Here is a 17,690-nt window from a genome sequence, read left to right as displayed (position 1 = left end):
AGCAGCATCAGAGGAGCAGGAAGGCTGACGTTTTGGGCCTCTGATGCTGCTTGGCCTGCTGTGTTCATCCAGCTCTACACCTTGTTATCTCCTTGATGGAAACCAGTTTCCAATGGCCTTATGTTTTAAGGTTCACCAAATTCTTTCTTGAAATTTCAGCTTTAACTAAAGCTTAGCTGCCTGGTGGAGTGTATTCAAATGTTTAAAAAAGTGTGCTGATTGCCATCCCTTCAGAATCTGGCGCTGATCATTTATTACTGATGGAACTTGAAGTTTACTACCAGAAACAAACTGATATGATCCATAATAACCAATTGTCTGCACCGAATTCTTAGCACGAACAGCCCATGCTGGTGCAACTGATAATTTATTGTCTGATTGATCTACCAAAATTTTATGAACCATTTCATACTTCCACATACTTTGTTGCTAAAAGTGCATTCTGCCGCTGCATTCATATTTGCACATAACTCTCTGAGCTGATCATTTGCAATTGCCCTAATTATCTGAGAGAAATTTTGCCAAGTCTGACCTCTGTCTACTTTTCCATTACCTTTCTCCAATTGTTTTCTTCTCTTTATTATGTATTATTATCGACTGACTGAATTTGTTTGTCAAATCCACAAAACGTAAAATGGAAATGTTTGTTTCTTCTTGACATAAATTTGAATCCAGAGCTACTACATTGTTGAATGCCTACGCCTGTGATCTTTTGTGTTTATTAAGATCTCACCTACATCATTCATCTCTTTTATAAATTTATTGTATTCCTCATTCCTTATTCCTGCACCTATTGTAGTTTCCTTTAATCTATTAAAAGACAGATGCCCATTTCATTTTAATGTAAATATTGTCTTCTAAATTTTTGCCCTGTGTCAATAACACCACTTTAATTTTTTAGTCAAGGGGTTATATTCCATAAACGAACACATTAGTATCACAATTGTAAATTCCAAGTTCACAGATTTTGCACACACAATTGTTTTATTATTTTCCATATCCACATTTCATTCAATCAATGGCTTTAACAACAGTATTTTACTAAAATCTAGATTTATGTCTATAAAATAATTATGGCTATTTTCCAAAGAATGATAATACGCTAAAATCTTGGATGAGTAATTATTCCCAAATCTGGAACTGGTGAACTCCAAATTCTTTAATTTTGTTCCGATCTTTATTACTGAGAGACTCCAGGTAAAATTTTAGCCAGTTCATTCCAGGCGCTGTAAACATGAATCTGTTGTCTGACATTACACAATTGAAAGATTCTGCCACCAACACATTCTTGTCTGAAACTCTTCAGATCAATATAATGCCCTCTCTTTGATCCACGGGAATTGGTTTACCTCATTTGGCTATACGAATGGTTTGCGATGCAGTATGACACCAATAACGTAGGTTCAATTCCTGCACCTGCTGAGATTTCCACGAGGGATTCTCATTCTCATTCCCCAACTTGAGCTTTGGATTCAGAGTTGTGGGGTTTTGAGGAAAGTTGGAGGGTCACTTAGCTGAAAGCCAACGGAAGAAGCTTCTTACAACTTTGCATTTTGGGGAATATATGGAACACTGAAGAGAAATCAGAATAAATTTTGCAGTGCTTTATAAGCTATAGCTTTATTAAGCTATAATCTTAATTTGTTTAATTAATCTTCATATATATTATAAGATTGTTTGTGCTGGGAAAAAATTCTTGTGGCATAGTTCTATTACTTCATTGCTGAATATTCAGTTTTCTTTGTGTTGACAGTCCCTCACAAAATTGTACAATATATTTCTTAAATATATCAGTAACCTTGACGGAAATTTAATTTTTTTTCTATCAGAATGCATTTTGATCTTGAGAATTTACCCAAAAAAAGCTAAGATTTAAGATGGTTCAATAAAGTAAATGAAGTTACATTCTGAAAAATGAAGAATTCCATTCATTTTAGTACATGCCTCAGTTTTACAACACAAGATTAAGAATAGAGAATTGGTGTAAGTTGGAACTTAGTAAAGCGTTAATTTCAGAGCAATCTTATCCTTTTTATAAGTGCATTTTTAAAAGAGTGCAAGATGAATGAGATATTTATTGTCAGATTTAACATGATTTTTTACACACCATGGAGAAAAATGTAGGGGAAACGCTGTGCCTGTTAAGCAGAGCTACGTGGATATTAACTAAATGATGTAACTGTTACATGACTTAGTGAAATGAAGTTGATGGCTCTTTTTACCAGTATGTTCCATATTTGGAATATGCCCAATAAAAGTTGAGAATTTTTTTAACTTATGCCAATATATTTTATAAAATTTAGCTTTAATTTTCTAACATGGATTGGATAGCTAGTAATTTAAATTAGATTTTTTTAATAACCAAATATTTTTCCTGCATATTCAGGTATACTCCAGAAACATTTGATTTAGTCTTTTTATTCTGAAGTTTATTTTCTTAATTGGGCACAAGGTATTTTAAAGTTGTTTGAATTTGCACAATTCTTTCAAAAGAAAATTGTTTTGTTAGGATCCATTTGTATATCTCAGGAATTTGCTGAATGTATTTACATGAAAAGATTGTAAGTCTAGGAACTGGACATTGGAAGACATATTTTTACGCTAAAATTTTGAAATGAATGACAGAAAACTTTCTTTTTATTTCAAGATGGCCCTCGTCCATCTCAGAAAGAAATTATTTCATTGCGGGCTTTTATGCTGCTATTTTTGAAGCAACTAATTTTGAAGGTAAGAACTGACATGTATACTTAAATGTTAAAAATGGTACACTTTTTACTAAGCTTTATTAGATTATAGAAACCGGGAAAGAAGATAACTACAGTGATTAAACAAAATTCATTGCATGTTCCCTGTGATTGTATTCTATCAAGGTTTAGCAAAGCAGCTGAAAACATATTAGGTTAAATGCATGGTCCTCCAATACAGAGTTCATCTAAATTACTGCCAATGTTTTGTGTATCATTGTCTGAATATAATTTGTCAACTGTAATTACGTTATTTTGAATAGGATCGTGGTGTCAAGGAAGATGAGCTTCAAAGTATTCTTAACTACCTGTTAACCATGCATGAGGTGAGTTAAAAAAAATACAGTCATGCAAGCATGTGAATCAAGAACAGAAGTATACCACTCAGTTCCTTGAGCCTGTTTTGCCATTCAATAAGATCCTGATTGAACTGATTACTCCACATTCCTATTTATCCCTGCTAAACTTTCACTCAATTGCTTAATAAAATCTAATTTTAAAAATGCTGACATCAATTATAACAGAGGTAAAAACAGAGTCTTTGCAAATTTGAAATAAAATCAAGCAGAGTCAACATAACTTCAGGAAGGGGAAATTGTGATTGATAAATTTATTGCATTCATTTAAGCAACAAGCAGGATAGGTAAAGGGGAGTCTGAGAAATATATTTGGATTTCCAAAAGTTGTTTGATAAGGTACCACACATAAGGCTACTTAATATGATAACAGCCCATGGATTTGGGGTAACATATTTGGATGAATACTGCATGCTATAGGAAGGATGTTGTGAAACTTGAAAGGGTTCAGAAAAGATTTACAAGGATGTTGCTAGGGATGGAGGGCTTACGCTACAGGGAGAGGCTGAATTGACTGAGGCTATTTTCCCTGGAGTGTCAGAAGCCAAGGGGTGATCTCATAGAGATTTATAAAATCATGAAGGGCATAGATACGGTAAATAGACAATGTTATTCCCCTGGGGTGGGGGAAGTCCAAAACTAGTGGGCATCAGTTTAAGGTGAGAGGGGTAAGATTTAAAAGGGGCATAGGGGCAACTTTTTCACATAGAGGGTGGTGTATATATGGAATGAGCTGCCAGAAGAAGTGATGAAGGCTGGTACAAATACAGCATTTAAAAGGCATCTGGATGGGTATATGAATAGGAAGGGTATAGAGGGATATGGGCCAAATGCTGGCAAATGGGGCTAGTTTTATTTAGGATATCTGGTCGGCATGAATGAATTGGACCAAAGGGTCTCTTTCTGTGCTATATACGTCTATGACTCTATGAATAGAGGATTGGCTAAATAATTGAATACAGAATTTAGATAAAGGGAGCATTTTCACAGTTGTAACCTGTAGGTGTGCTATTGGAATCAATGTTCGGACCACAATTAATTACAATAGATATGAATTACTTGGATGACAGAAGTGAATTGAAAATTGCCTAGTTTGTTGGTGACACAAAATAGGCAGGAAGGCAAATGTTGAGGATAATACAAAGAGTCTTTGGGAGATACGGACAGCTTAAGTGAGTGGGCAAAAATGCAACAATAGATGGAATATAATGCGGGCCAGTGTGAGGTTATGCATCATGGCAGGAAGTGTAGAAGGGCTGAATATAATTTAGATGGGGAAAGACTGCTGTAAACTGCAGCACAGAGGGTTTTGGGTGTTATCTATTTATTGGAAAAAGTGAGCATGTGAGTTCCGGTAATAGAGAAGGCAAATAGAATGTTGGCCTTAATTTCAAAGGAAATGGAGTATAAGAGAGATATTGCTAAAGCTGTACATGGCAGTAGTCAGACCACATCTGGAATTACTATTTTTGTACTTAACAAATATGTGCATTATAGCTATTTCTTGAAGTTTTACATTTTTCAATCTTTGATGTCTTCAGTCATTTTAAAATATCTGGGACTACCCGAAAATCTGAGTGAGTTTATTTGGGTACCTAACCATACAAACCAGGAAACTCCTAATGTCAAACAAAATTTGTTCTCAATTAATTAATCACAATTTATCTATCTGAATGTCAAGAGTGGAAGGGCTTAGGTTTAGTTGCATAACTTCCAAAGCCACATACTCCTCACATATAGTTTAGGCTCAGTGATGAAAATGCCCATTTTTGAAGAGACACAGAAGTTTGACCAGTTCCCACAGAACTGTAACCCAAGCAGAAATCGGATTACTGAAGAGAAGAAATTGTAAAGGGAAACCTACTTTTTTTTTTGTTTTGTAAAATCTGTTTGACCCATGGAGCATATTAGTATCAATTTACATTTCCAATAACATCTTTTATTTGGTGGTGCATTTAATGTAACAAAATAGTTTAGGAGCTACACAGAAACATTTTAAGACAAATGTTGACATCAAGCTGCATAAGGAGATATTAGGTCAGGTAACAAAAAGCTTGAATTTTAAATATTATCCTAAAGAAGGAAAGCAAGTTGGAGAGATACTTGGAGGGAATTTCAGAGCTCAAGGCTTTGATACTTGAAGGTAGAACTGCCAATTTTGAATAGATTTAATTAGGACTGCAGAGAAGACAAGATTTAAAGAAGTACAGATATCTTCGAGTAGGGTTTATTGTTCTTATCTTTACTTCCTCACAGGATATTGTGGTGTCTCAGGGTTGAATTTGCTTGCGTGCCCTTCTTGCTGTATTTTGAACCATGTGGAAAGTTGATTTTTAGCAACTTAGTATCTGTATGAAGAGAGTTTTATTTTGTCTGGCTTACTGACTGACAATTATTCCATGACATAGGATGAAAACATTCATGATGTTTTGCAACTGTTGGTTGCACTGATGTCAGAGCACCCTGCATCCATGATACCTGCTTTTGATCAACGAAATGGGATACGGTGAGGACATAAGTATACAACAACTGCGAATAAATCAACTAAGGAATTTGTTCAACAGTTGTCATTTTTAGTCATTTTTGTTTTTAGCTTTTGTGAGGAAAGAAAAACAAATCATATTTATTTCCTGTGGAAATGTTGCCCTTTGTTAAAATAATTGAGCATAAAATTGTCAATTTCAAATGAATTCGTGATATTCTTGTAAAACACTCAAGTTTTTGAAATTTGTGAAATGTTGGGACACTTTTCTGATGAATAAAACTCATTCATTAAATCACCACACCGGAGCAATGACCACATATATTTATATTCTTCACCAATTTCTAGGTTTCTAGCAATGAGAGTGGCAATGAGAGTAGTTAAATTTTGAAATACTTTTTCGCTGTATTGCTGATGCATTCAACTTTTAGATAACATAGAAACATAGAAAATGGGAGCAGGAGGAGGCCATTCGGCACTACGGACCTGCTCTGCCATTCAGTAGTTCATGGCTGATCATCCAACTCAGTATCCTGTTCTTCCTTTCTCCCAATGCCCTTTGATCATTTTAGCCCTAAGAACTATATCTGACTCCTTATTGAAAACATTCAAAATGTTGGCCTTAACTTGTTTCTGTGGCTGAGAATTTCACAAGCTGACTACTTTGTTGGTGAAAAAGTTGTTATTTGTCTAAATGGCCTACTCCCATATCTTTTAATTGGGCCGCCTGGTTCTTGATTTCCTGGTCAAGTGGAACATCCTTCCTGAATTTACCATGTTTGATCCTGTTACAATTTTATAGGTTTCTATGAGATCCTCCAAATTCTTCTAAATTCCAGTGAATATAGTTCTAACTGACGAAGTCTCTGTTCGTAGATCACTTCATAGGTCAGACCTGTCATCTCAGTAAACAGTCTGGTAAACCTTTGTCATACTCCCACATAGCCCAGAACATTCATTCCCAGATAAGGCGAGTAAAACTGCACATACAACTCCAAACGTGGTCTCATGAAGGCCCTAGACAATTGCAGCAAGATATCCTTGCTCCTGAACTCGAATTCTCTCGCAGTGAAAGCCAACGTTATATTTACCTTCTTCATTGCCTGCACCACCTGTATGCTGACCTTTAGCGACTGCTGTAGAAGAATACCCAGGTCATGTTACACCTCCCTCTTAGCAAATCTGTCGCATTTTGGTGATCTGCTTTCCTGTTTTTGCTGCAGAAGTGGATAATCTTTCATCAATCCACAATTTCATCTGCTATTATTTGGACATGTTCACTCAACATGTCCAAATCACCCTGAAGCATCCCTATTATCCTTGCAGTTCATCTTCCCACAGTTTTGTGCCATCTACACACTTGCAGATTTTATATTTCATTTCATTCTCACGTCTAAAATTGTGAATGTACAATGTGAAAAGTGGGTGGGGTCCAAAAATAGATCCATGCAGTGCCAATGAGTCTCTGCCTGCCACTTGGAAAAGGATTAGTTTATTCCTATTCTTTGTTTCCAGTCTGCCAACCTGTTCTCTATCCTTGTCAATACACTACCCCCAATTCCATGTGTTTTAATTTTACATACTAATCTCTAATGTGAGGCCTTATTGAAAGCCTTCTGAAATCCCAAGTAAACAATATTCATTGGTTCCCCCTTATCCACTCTACTTGTTAAATCCTCAAACAGTACCAGTATCTTTGTCATGTGTGATTTCCTTGTTGTAAATCCATGCTATCTGTCTGCTCCCGTTGCTATTTTCTACTGTTAAATTTATAATGGAGTCTAGCATTCTTCCCACTACCGATATCAGGCTAACCATTCTGTAATTTCCCTGTTTTCTCTCTACCTCCTTTTTAAAATGTGGGGTTACATGAGCCAATTTCCAATCCATTTAGACTGCTCCAGAGTGTTTCAAATCCTGATGGTGACTATTTCTAGGGCTACTTCATTAAGTACTGTGGGATGTAGATGATCAGACTCTGGGAATTTATTGGCCCTAAATCCCCTTGATTTCCGTAACACTGTTTCCCTACAAATACTGATTTTCTTCAGTTCCTCCTTCTCACTCGATCCCGTGTTCCAACATTTTCAGAACATTGTTTGTATTATCCGTTGCATAGCCAGAACAAAAATATGTATTTAACTGGTCTGCTATCTCTTTGTTCCCCATTTTAAATTCCTGTGTTCCTGAATTTAAAGGACCTGCATTTGCCTTCACTAATATTTTTTGCTTTGCACACTGATAGAAGCTTGTAAAATCAGTTTGTATGTTCAACACAAGCTTTCTGTCATACTCCACTTGCTCCTACTTTGTAATTCCTTTGTCCTCCTTTGCTGAAATCTAAATTGCTCCCAGTTGTCATGTCTGTTGCTTTTTTTGGCCATTTTGTATGCCCCTTGTTGGATCCAAGACCATCCCTAATTTCCCTCATTATCAATGGCCGGGCCAACGTTTTCATTTTGTTTTTGTGCCAGACAGAATGAACAATTGTTGCAGATTCTCCATGTAGCTCTTTTAATGTTACCAAAGCTTATCCATCATCATCCTTTTAAATAATGTTCTCCAATTTATCATAGCCAGCTCACACCTCATATCATCGTAGTTTCCTTTATTTAGGACCCTTGTCTTAGAATCCGCTAGATTACTTTCAATCTTATTGAAGACTTCCATCTTCTTGCGGTTGCTTTTCCCCAATCTAGCACAGCTAAATTAACAATTATTCCTTTCTCGTTACACAGTACCCAGTCTGGGGTGGCTGGTTCTCCAGCTGGTTCCTCAACCTATTGATTCAGAAAACCATCCTGTACACAGTCCTGGAATTCCTCCTCTTTGTTATTGTTACTGATTTGATTTACCCAATCTTTATGCAGATTGAAGTCACCATTAGTTTCAATTGGACTTTTATTGTTTCTGTCTCTAATTTCCTGTTTTAGTGCCTTACATTTGGGGGTCTATACACAAGCTGCACTATTGTCTTCTGCCCCTTTCTGTTTCTGAGCTCAACCCATACAAATTCCACTTGACTGGAGCTAATATACTTCCTTACTATTATATTAGAGCTCTTTAATCAGCAGTGCTGCCCCACCTACCAACTTAATTTTTCTTCTTGTCTGTCCTTCCTAAAAACTGAATAGCCCTGGATGTTCAGGGGTACATCTGGTCACTAAGCAGCCAAATCTACATAACTGCTGCTATATCAAACCCATTTAGATCTATTTGCATAACTGATTCATCTGTGTTATTGTAAATTCTCTTTGAATTAAGACACAGGGCCTTATTTTATATTTTGAACATTCTTTGTCCCATTAACATTATTTTGCACTGTGGCCCAGTTTGATTCTTGCCCTTAAATTCTCTGCCTTTTCCTATTTCCCATTCCATAGCAAATCAGAAGAAGTTACAAGGATTAGAAGGATCAATGATTCTGATTTCATTTGTTTCAAAAATATTGTTAACAACGCTCAGTGATCTCGTGTTAATGATTGTAATCATTTTGGTACATTTATTCTTTCTTTAGTGTTATTTACAAATTATTGGCTTCAAAAAGTGAAAGTATCCGTGTTCAAGCACTAAAAGTTCTGGGATACTTCCTCAAGCACCTTGGTCATAAGTGAGTACAGCTAAGTTAATTGTCTTTTAAGGTAAATTTACTCTTTTCACTTTGTCAGACTGTGAGAAGCCCATGGAACAAGAAATAACAATGCAGAACTTGGTTTCTTTGAGAATGGTTGGGAGATTGTATTGAAATTTTCACTTTTATACTTTAATATATTTTGAGTTGAAATTCTTATTTTACTTTAATGTTAGTAGGTCTGTTTTAAATCTCTTAAGTTTGTGCCTTCTGTGTTAATTTGAGGTGGTATTCAATAGTTTGTTAGAAAAGAGGCATCACAAATCAACAGAAGCAAACTGTGCTTGAGAGAAATAAAAGCACTATTGTAAAAGGGTCAAGGGATGTCAAAACTATTTTAAAACATGAAAAATGAATAAAGCCTAATACTACAAAGTTTGAGTAAGAGTTTAGCTGTACTTATGAGTGTGTAAAGTGTTTGGATGACTAATGACTAATCTCAGTAAGGAGAGATACTATGTATAGTTGCTATAATGGTAATATATCTTAAATATTCCTGGTTATAATGTTCTTATGATAGATAGAGTGAGGAATAAAAAGTGGTTGTAATGTTAGTGAAAGGTTTAATTTTAAGATGTCTCAGAGGGTTGTATTAAGACATTGTATTTATGTGTGGAAATTGAGACATAGATATCACAGGTCTCCACATTTGTGATTTAATAGGGGTAGAGATTTTCAGACAGCTCACATGATAAGTAAATACTAAGGGCAGTAATAATGATATAATTAACAAGATAAATTGTACAGAGGTAATGCATGTGGTCAAATTAGGAAATTATATTTTATACGACAGGCAGGTCTAGTTCCCAAATCAATATCACCTTAGTCGAGTGAGGGAAGGAATCTTTTTGAAGAAGTGAAAGGGTGCAGGTTTTCAATGTTTGTTAATGACATGTGTGAGGAAAGTGAATGTACTATAGACAGGTTTGTGCATGGAAATGCAATGTTGACCTTTATTTCAAAGGTAATGGACTATAAAAGTAAGGATGTTTTACTAAAATTATACAAAGCACTAGTCAGACCAGAGCTGGAATATTGTGAACAGTTTTGGGTCTCTTATCTGAGGAAAGATATTGTTCGTCAGGCTGATACTACATAAAGAGGGATTGTCTTATGAGGAAAGATTTAGTAGGTTGGGCTTGTACTTATTGGAATACAAGAATGAGACATGATGTCCACTTTGGACAGGTGTTTCACTTTGTACGAGAGCTTAGGACCAGAGGGCATAATCTCAGAAGAAGTATATTTAATAGCCCAGCTTCAACAGCTCTCAGTGGTAAAGAATTCCATAGATTCACTATACTCAAAGTAACTTAGATATATCTCAGGCTGATTTAGACAGACTTTTAATCAGTAAAGGAATTAAGGGTTACAGAGAAAAGACAGTACAGTGAAATTGAGAGTTATCAGATCACCATGATCTCATTGAATAGCAGAGTAGACTTGATAGGCTGAATGGCCAACTTCTGCTTCCAAATTTTAGAGTCATACAGGTCTACAGCACAGAAGAACCTCCTTTTTAAAAAAAAATTCTTTCATGGTACGTGGGTGTCACTGGCTGGCCAGCATTTGCTGTCCATCCATAGTTTCCCTTGAGCAGGTGGTGGTGAGCAGCGTCCTTGAACTGTTACAGTCATGTCCTTGGGCCCGTCAAGTCTGTGCTGGTCAAAAACAACCGCCTAACTATTCTAATTACTTTTACAGCACCTGGCTCATTGCCTTGTATGCTTGGCATCACAAGTGTACATCTAAGTGCTTCTTAAATATGTGGAGGTACCGGTGTTGGACTCAGGTGGACAAGGTCAGAAATCACATGACACCAGTTATAGTCCAACAGGTTTATTTGAAAACACAAGCTATCGGAGAGAGTGTGTGAGGTTACGGGAGTGTGTGTGTGTGTGTGTGTGTGTGTGTTTGTGTGTGTGTGTGTGTGTCGTGAAGAGAGAGCATGCTTGTGTGTGAGGGAGGGAGAGTGTATAGAATGGTGTGATCACCTGTCCCGGTTGAGGCCTTCCTCATGGGTACCGAACTTGGCTATCAGAGGCATTCTCCATTGTTGTAGCGTCTGCATGGTTTCGCCAATGTACCATGCCTTGGGGCATCCTTGCCTGCAGCGTATTAGATAGACAATGTTGGCTGAGTCACATGAGTATCAGTCAGTATGACAGTTTATAAATTCCTACCATAAATATGAAACCAGTCTGACTCCAGACTAAAACACAAACAGATTCTAAACAAGGCCTCACACCTAACATGTATTGTCTGACCTGAAATGGTGCCTCTTCCTTACACTTAAAAAACCTTTAGTTCTCTCAGGACTGTGACTTGAAAGGAATTCGGGGATGTACATATGCATATTAATCAATTAAAACCTTCTAACTGATTAAAGATTTAACAGCATCTGAGGTTTATTTATTACATCCACATCAATGGTGTGAATCTTTGATCTTTTACTTATAAATTCTGTGTCTATACTATCTCTCGTTAATGCCTGAAGAAGGAGTGAGGCTGCAAAAGTTTGTGTTTTCAAATAAACCCAGTTGGACTATAACCTTGTGTTTTGTGATTTCTGACTTTGGTTCTTAAATGTTATGAGGGTTTCTGCCTTTATCACTTTAACATTCAGTGAGTTCCAGATTCTCAACACTTCACATTCCCTGTTAACCTTCTGGCCCTTACCTTAAAATCTATGCAGTGATCATTGATCTCTCCACCAAGGGGAAACAGTCCTTTCTGTCTGCCCTATCTACACCCCTCATAATTTTATACATCTCATTCATTCCCTCCTTGGTAACCATTCTTCCAAGGAAAACAACCCCAGTCCATTAACTCTTCATAACTAAAAATTTCCAGGTATATCCCCTGTGCACCCTCTCTACGCATTCACACCCCTCCTATAATGTGGACTTCAGAACTGCACCAAATGTTGTAGCTGTGGCCTAACCAACACTTTACACAGTTCCAGTATAACTTCCCTGCTGTTAAAGTCTATGCTGTGGCTGATAAAGGCAAGTATCCCATATGTCTTCATAACAACTTTATCTACTGTCCTGCTATCTTAAGTGACAGGTGGACATGCACACCAAGGCCCCGCTGATCCCCAGTGCTTCCCAGGATCTTATCATTCATCGAGTGCTCCCTAGCTTTGTTGCCTGTCCAAATCACTATTTACCACCCCATTCATTTTTGAATCATTCACAAATTTACTCTTCAACGCTCCTATATTCAATTCTAAATTATTTGTACATACCACAAACAGCAAGGGCCCCTACAATGATTCCTGCAGGACCCGCTCAACAGAGGTTTTCTGTCACAAAACGCCCCTCGACAATTATTCTCTGCTTCTTACCACTCAACCACATCTGAATGCAATTAGCAAGATATTTTTGGATTCCATGTGCTCTTAAATTTGTTACCAGTCTCCCGTTTGGGAGCTTTTCAAAAACCTTACTGAAGTCTAACTAGATTAATGCATCGTTCTCATCTGCACACCTGGTCGCCTCTTCGAAAAATTTGAACAAGTTGGCCAGACATGACCTCCCTTTAACAAAACCATGCTGACTGTTTTTGATGCATCCCTGACTCTCCATATGCGAATTAATTCTGTCCCTCAGAATTTTTTCTGTTACTTTCCCCACCATAGAGGTTAGATAGACTAGCCTGTAGTTTCCTGGTTTATTGCTTACTGCCTTCTTGAATAATGATACCATTTTGGCTGTCCTCTGGTCTTCTGGCACCTCCCCGCGTGGCCAGAGAAGAATTAAAAATTATTGCCAGCACCCTGCTATTTCCTCCCTTGCCTCTCTCAACAGGATGAGACATATTACATCCAGGTCTGGAGATTTATCTACTTTTAGGCCTTCTAGACCTACTAGATCACTCAGAGCCTCCTCTATGTCTATGCTAATTTCTTTAAGTTTCTCACAGTCCTCCTTCTCGATATTTATACCAATGTCATCCCTTTCACTAGTGAAAATATACATAAAGCATTTGTTTAGAACCTACCAATGCCATCTGGTGCCACGTACAGATTTCCACTGTGCTCCTTAATGGGCCGTACTTTTCCCTAGTTATCCTTCAACCTTTAAGGTACTTGTAAAATAACTTAGGATTTTCCTTAATAAAAACCGAAAGAACTCCTGTAAATCCGGAACAAAAACAGAAGTTGCTGGAAAATCTCAGCAGGTCTGGCAGCATCTGTGGAGAAAAAAATCAGAGCTAACGTTTCGGGTCCAGTGACCCTTCCACAGAACTGCTCAAAACCAGTTGGAAGCACAGGTTATTTACTGTGGTAGTTGATAAGAAGAAAAAAAATGATTTGGTGACTGGGGGAAAAGAAATGTTCAGTTGTGTTTAAGAACATTTCTGAATATAGTGAAAATAACAAAAAATCAAAATACTGCATATTAACCTAGTAGCTGTTTGTGGGTTATTGCTGGTTCAGAATGGCTCCCACAGAGTGTTTACTACATGAATGTTTGTTCCACTTAAAATTGGTAAACCATTTTGTAAAATGCTTTAAAATATTGTGATATTAAATAAATGTAATTAAATTGCATATTAAATATCTTGAATATTCTAAATTTCTGGTATTTGCCTTGTTATACGCCTTCATTATGAAGTGTAAAGAGATCACAATTTTAATGTACTTTAATCATGTCCTTAAGTGAAAATTTAAATTAGTGCAAGTAGGAATAACTTCCATCTGATCGGGCAATGGACATAACAAAAGCGACTCTTAAATGAAGAAAAGGTGAATTTAATTGCTTTCTAATCACTATGCAAAATAAACTGTAATCAGTCATATCTAGTATAACCATGTGACTCTTTCAGAAGGAAGGTGGAGATCATGCACACACACAGTCTGTTCACTCTGCTTGGAGAAAGGTTAATGCTTCACACCAATACTCTTACTATAACGACATATAACACACTTTATGAGGTAAGACATTGAACAGAAAAGAGACATGTCAACTACTGTAATTTTTGTGAGAAGCATATGTTACACACAGTTCAAAGGTGAATTTCTTGCTGTGTTTACTACTTGCTTAACAACCAAAAAAACTCACTGTTTTAGAGTATTTGTTAGATTTCTGAAGTTTGCATGCATTCTGTTTGGGGATAAAATGGTAAAGCTGCAATTGCCAATGCATTTTGTACAATGACGTTTCCTTGTGTTCAGATGTGAAAAGATACTTTCACAAATTGATGATTCCTGGAATAACATAGAACCTGTACCCATATGCTTGCCTTTTTCAGTTAAAATGCAATTAGCCCCATTTTGAATGTGTTCCAGTGAGGTGTCTGCTATGTCCAGTTATGTCTTTTAATTTTTGCGGTCAGGCTGGTTCTTGAAAGTTGTTAGATTGTTTTGAGGAGGGTAACAGTAAACCTTGAAAAAATATAATAGTCTTAATTTTGAGCATTGTTTTTAAATGGATAGAAAATAAAACAAGCAGATTAAGAACAGATTAATAGACAGCAGTGCAATTTATCTTGTACTGCATAGCATCATTGTATGTATCTTATAGAATGTTGCTGTTTTTCCTGTACATAATCTTTAACTACAAAATTGACTGTAATTTATATTTTAGTTAAATCACTCAGTTAACATTTAGTGTACCTTTATTTGATAAATTAAAATATTTCTAAAACGTGGCACAAATGTTAGATTTAGAAGTTAATATCCCACTCATTGCATAACTATCATAGAAATATTCATTTCTAATATCTGTAACTTAAAATATTGTGATATTCATGTCAGGAATATTTTTGTGGCTGTGGTGGTAGAGAAGGGAATTCTGTCTGGTATTGAGCACTGTAAAAGATGTCATTGGGAGAGATGGAATATTATATTTTTAGCATGTTATTTGAAATCTTTCAGATTGTTGTATATAGGTAATTTGGTTTATTCTATTTATCTTTTTTGTGTAATAAACTTCTATTGTTAATACTATATCTGCAGTGTTGCATGCTTGTGTTTCAGTGAAAGACTATGTCATTAAATAAAACAAAGCAAAAATATGACCTAACAAGTGAGATTTCGGTCTGGATGTGTTTTGTCCAGTAAAAGCATCAGCTGGGATCATAACAATAGGTTTACTAGAACAGTACAAAGGAATCATTCATTGAAAATGACCATTTAGTTTTTTATCTTTTCCATAGCAGAAAAGGAAAGGTGTCCATCAACCTGTTCCCATTGTTGTTTGTGATGTCCCACCTAAGCTAATTGTGCTGCAATTTAATTTTGATTTCTAACATCCATTGATCAACTAATTTGTTCTTCAGTGTCTATTTTGGCTTCCTATTACCAAAAAAGTCGATTTTACGTTGGTTTGATACTGATTGTTGTTTAATCTTTGTTAGTCAAAAACATTGAAAATACCACCACTTTAATATAGAAATTTGACTAAATTTAAAAAGCAATCTTACGATCAAGATGCAAAGCTTAATTTATTACTAGTTTGCTTCACCTTTGGAACGCCTCAATTTGAGAAGGACTGAATCTAAAGGTTCATTTCTGCTCCCTGTGCGGTTGTTGACTGGATAACAAAAATTAACTTGTTCAACTTGTACATAAAATGAGCAATTAATAGTAGGACTATCAAGAAAGTCTAGGTGTGAGACTGATGAAGATTATTCGAACTGAGGTAGATCTCATCAAAAAAGTTAAAGAGTGTTCATAGGTATCATGTGGATTGGCCACAACTTGATCAAAAATACTTTAAAACCACCTCAAACTTGAGCAAATTTAAATTGTTAGTGTAGAATACAAAATACATGATATGTAATATATTATTGCTAGACTATTAATCCAGAGACCCAGGTAATGTTCTGGGGATCTGGTTCAAATTCCACTATGACAGATGGTGGAATTTGAATTCAATAAAATCTGGATGTGTGCCTAATGATGACCACTGTTGATTGTTGGAAAAATTCATCTGGTTCACTAACGTCCTTTAGGGGAGGAGATTTGGCATCCTTACTTGGTCTGATTTACGTATGACTCCAGACCCACAGCAATGTAATTGAATCTTAACTGCCGTATGAAATAGCCTAGCAAGCCATTTAGTCATAAAACTACTGGAAAGGAAAATGAATAGACCTAGGCATCGGAAATGACAATGGCAAACACCATCCTGTTGACCCTGCAAAGTCCTCCCTAACGTGCTAGTGCCAAAATTGTGAGACCTGTCTCAGATTGGTCAAGCAGCAGTCTGTTCACTATAGCTGACAAACTGGGTCTACAGCAGGTGAAGAGGGAACCAACAAGAGGAGAAAGGATGCTTGACCTTAGAGACAATGCCCCAGACACCATCATTGTTCCTGATCGGTAGGGGAATCGAGTGTTATAGGGAGATGGGAGGAAAGTGGACATATGGCGTGTCGGATCAGCCATGATTCCATTGAATGGTGGAGCAGGCTCAAGGTGCTGAATAGTCTGCCCCTGTTCCTATTTCTTATTGTCTTATTCCTATCCCTGGTTATGTCCTGTCTCACTGACCCTACAGGCCAAGCAGAGGTGGTGGCGCATCGAGTATAACTGGGAGGAAGTTGCGCTGGAAGTCTTCAACGTTGACTTCGGCCACCTTGAAGTCTCATGACATTGGGCCAAACATAGGCAACAAAATCTCCTGCTGATGACCATGTACCATCCTAACTCAACTGCTGAATCAGAACTCCTCAATGTTGAATATTATGTGGAGAAAGGGGTCAGAATTTGCTGTGTGGGAGATTTCGATCTCCAGCATCACTGCTTGTCGAGTTCTAAAGGACATTGCTGCTAGATTAGGTCTGGCAGGTGGTAAAGGAACCAAAAAGAGGCAAAAACCTATTTGACCTAATCTCCAATGTTCTGCCTTCTGCAGAAGTACGTGTCCATGACAGTATTGGTAAGATTTACCACCACAGGGTAATTGTGGTGTTCACATTGTTCACATTGATGGTGCCACATGACACCATATAAGATATTATCACAGTGCTAAATGGGATAAACTTCAAAAGGTCGTTGGGCATCAATGAGGTACGGTGGGCTGTTGTCATCAGCAAAATTGTACTCCAACACAACCTGCAACATCGTTGCTGTCATAACCCCGACTCTACCATTACCACCAAGCCAGGGGATCACCCCTGGTTTGATGAAGAATGGAGGAAGGCATATAGTCATACAGCACTTCGGCCTAACTCACCCTGCCGACCAGGTTTCCTAAACTGAATAAAAACAGAAAGAACTGCAGATGCTGTAAATCAGAGACAAAAACAGAAGTTGCTGGAAAAGCTCATCAAATCTGACAGCATCTGTGAAAAGAAATCACAGTTAACGGTTAACTTTGGTGTTAACTCCGATTTCTCTTCACAATGCTGCCAGACCTGCTGAGCTTTTCCAGCAACTTCTGTTTTTGTTTCCAGCAACTTCTGTTTTTGTTTCCTAAACTGAACTTGTCCCATTTGCCTGCATTTGGCCCATATTCCTTTAA

At 36.9% G+C, this 17,690-nt stretch overlaps 1 protein-coding gene across 1 annotated transcript in view; it reads left to right on the top strand.

Annotated features, from left to right (window-relative positions):
* The window catches only part of nbeaa (neurobeachin a), an 831,637-nt gene that overhangs the window by 199,294 nt on the left and 614,653 nt on the right, over positions 1-17,690 (top strand). The window contains exons 14-18 of the mRNA XM_048597909.1: positions 2,648-2,727; positions 3,008-3,070; positions 5,509-5,606; positions 9,100-9,192; positions 14,047-14,155. Of these exons, the coding sequence (XP_048453866.1) occupies positions 2,648-2,727; positions 3,008-3,070; positions 5,509-5,606; positions 9,100-9,192; positions 14,047-14,155 (443 nt within the window). The remainder of the gene's footprint in view (positions 1-2,647; positions 2,728-3,007; positions 3,071-5,508; positions 5,607-9,099; positions 9,193-14,046; positions 14,156-17,690) is intronic.

The sequence above is a fragment of the Rhincodon typus genome, chromosome 6, assembly GCF_021869965.1.
Source record: "Rhincodon typus isolate 14 chromosome 6, sRhiTyp1.1, whole genome shotgun sequence".
Classification (NCBI taxonomy): Eukaryota; Metazoa; Chordata; class Chondrichthyes; order Orectolobiformes; family Rhincodontidae; genus Rhincodon; species Rhincodon typus.
The sequence above is the reverse complement of the archived record's forward strand: the minus strand, read 5'-3'. Positions and strand labels throughout refer to the sequence as shown.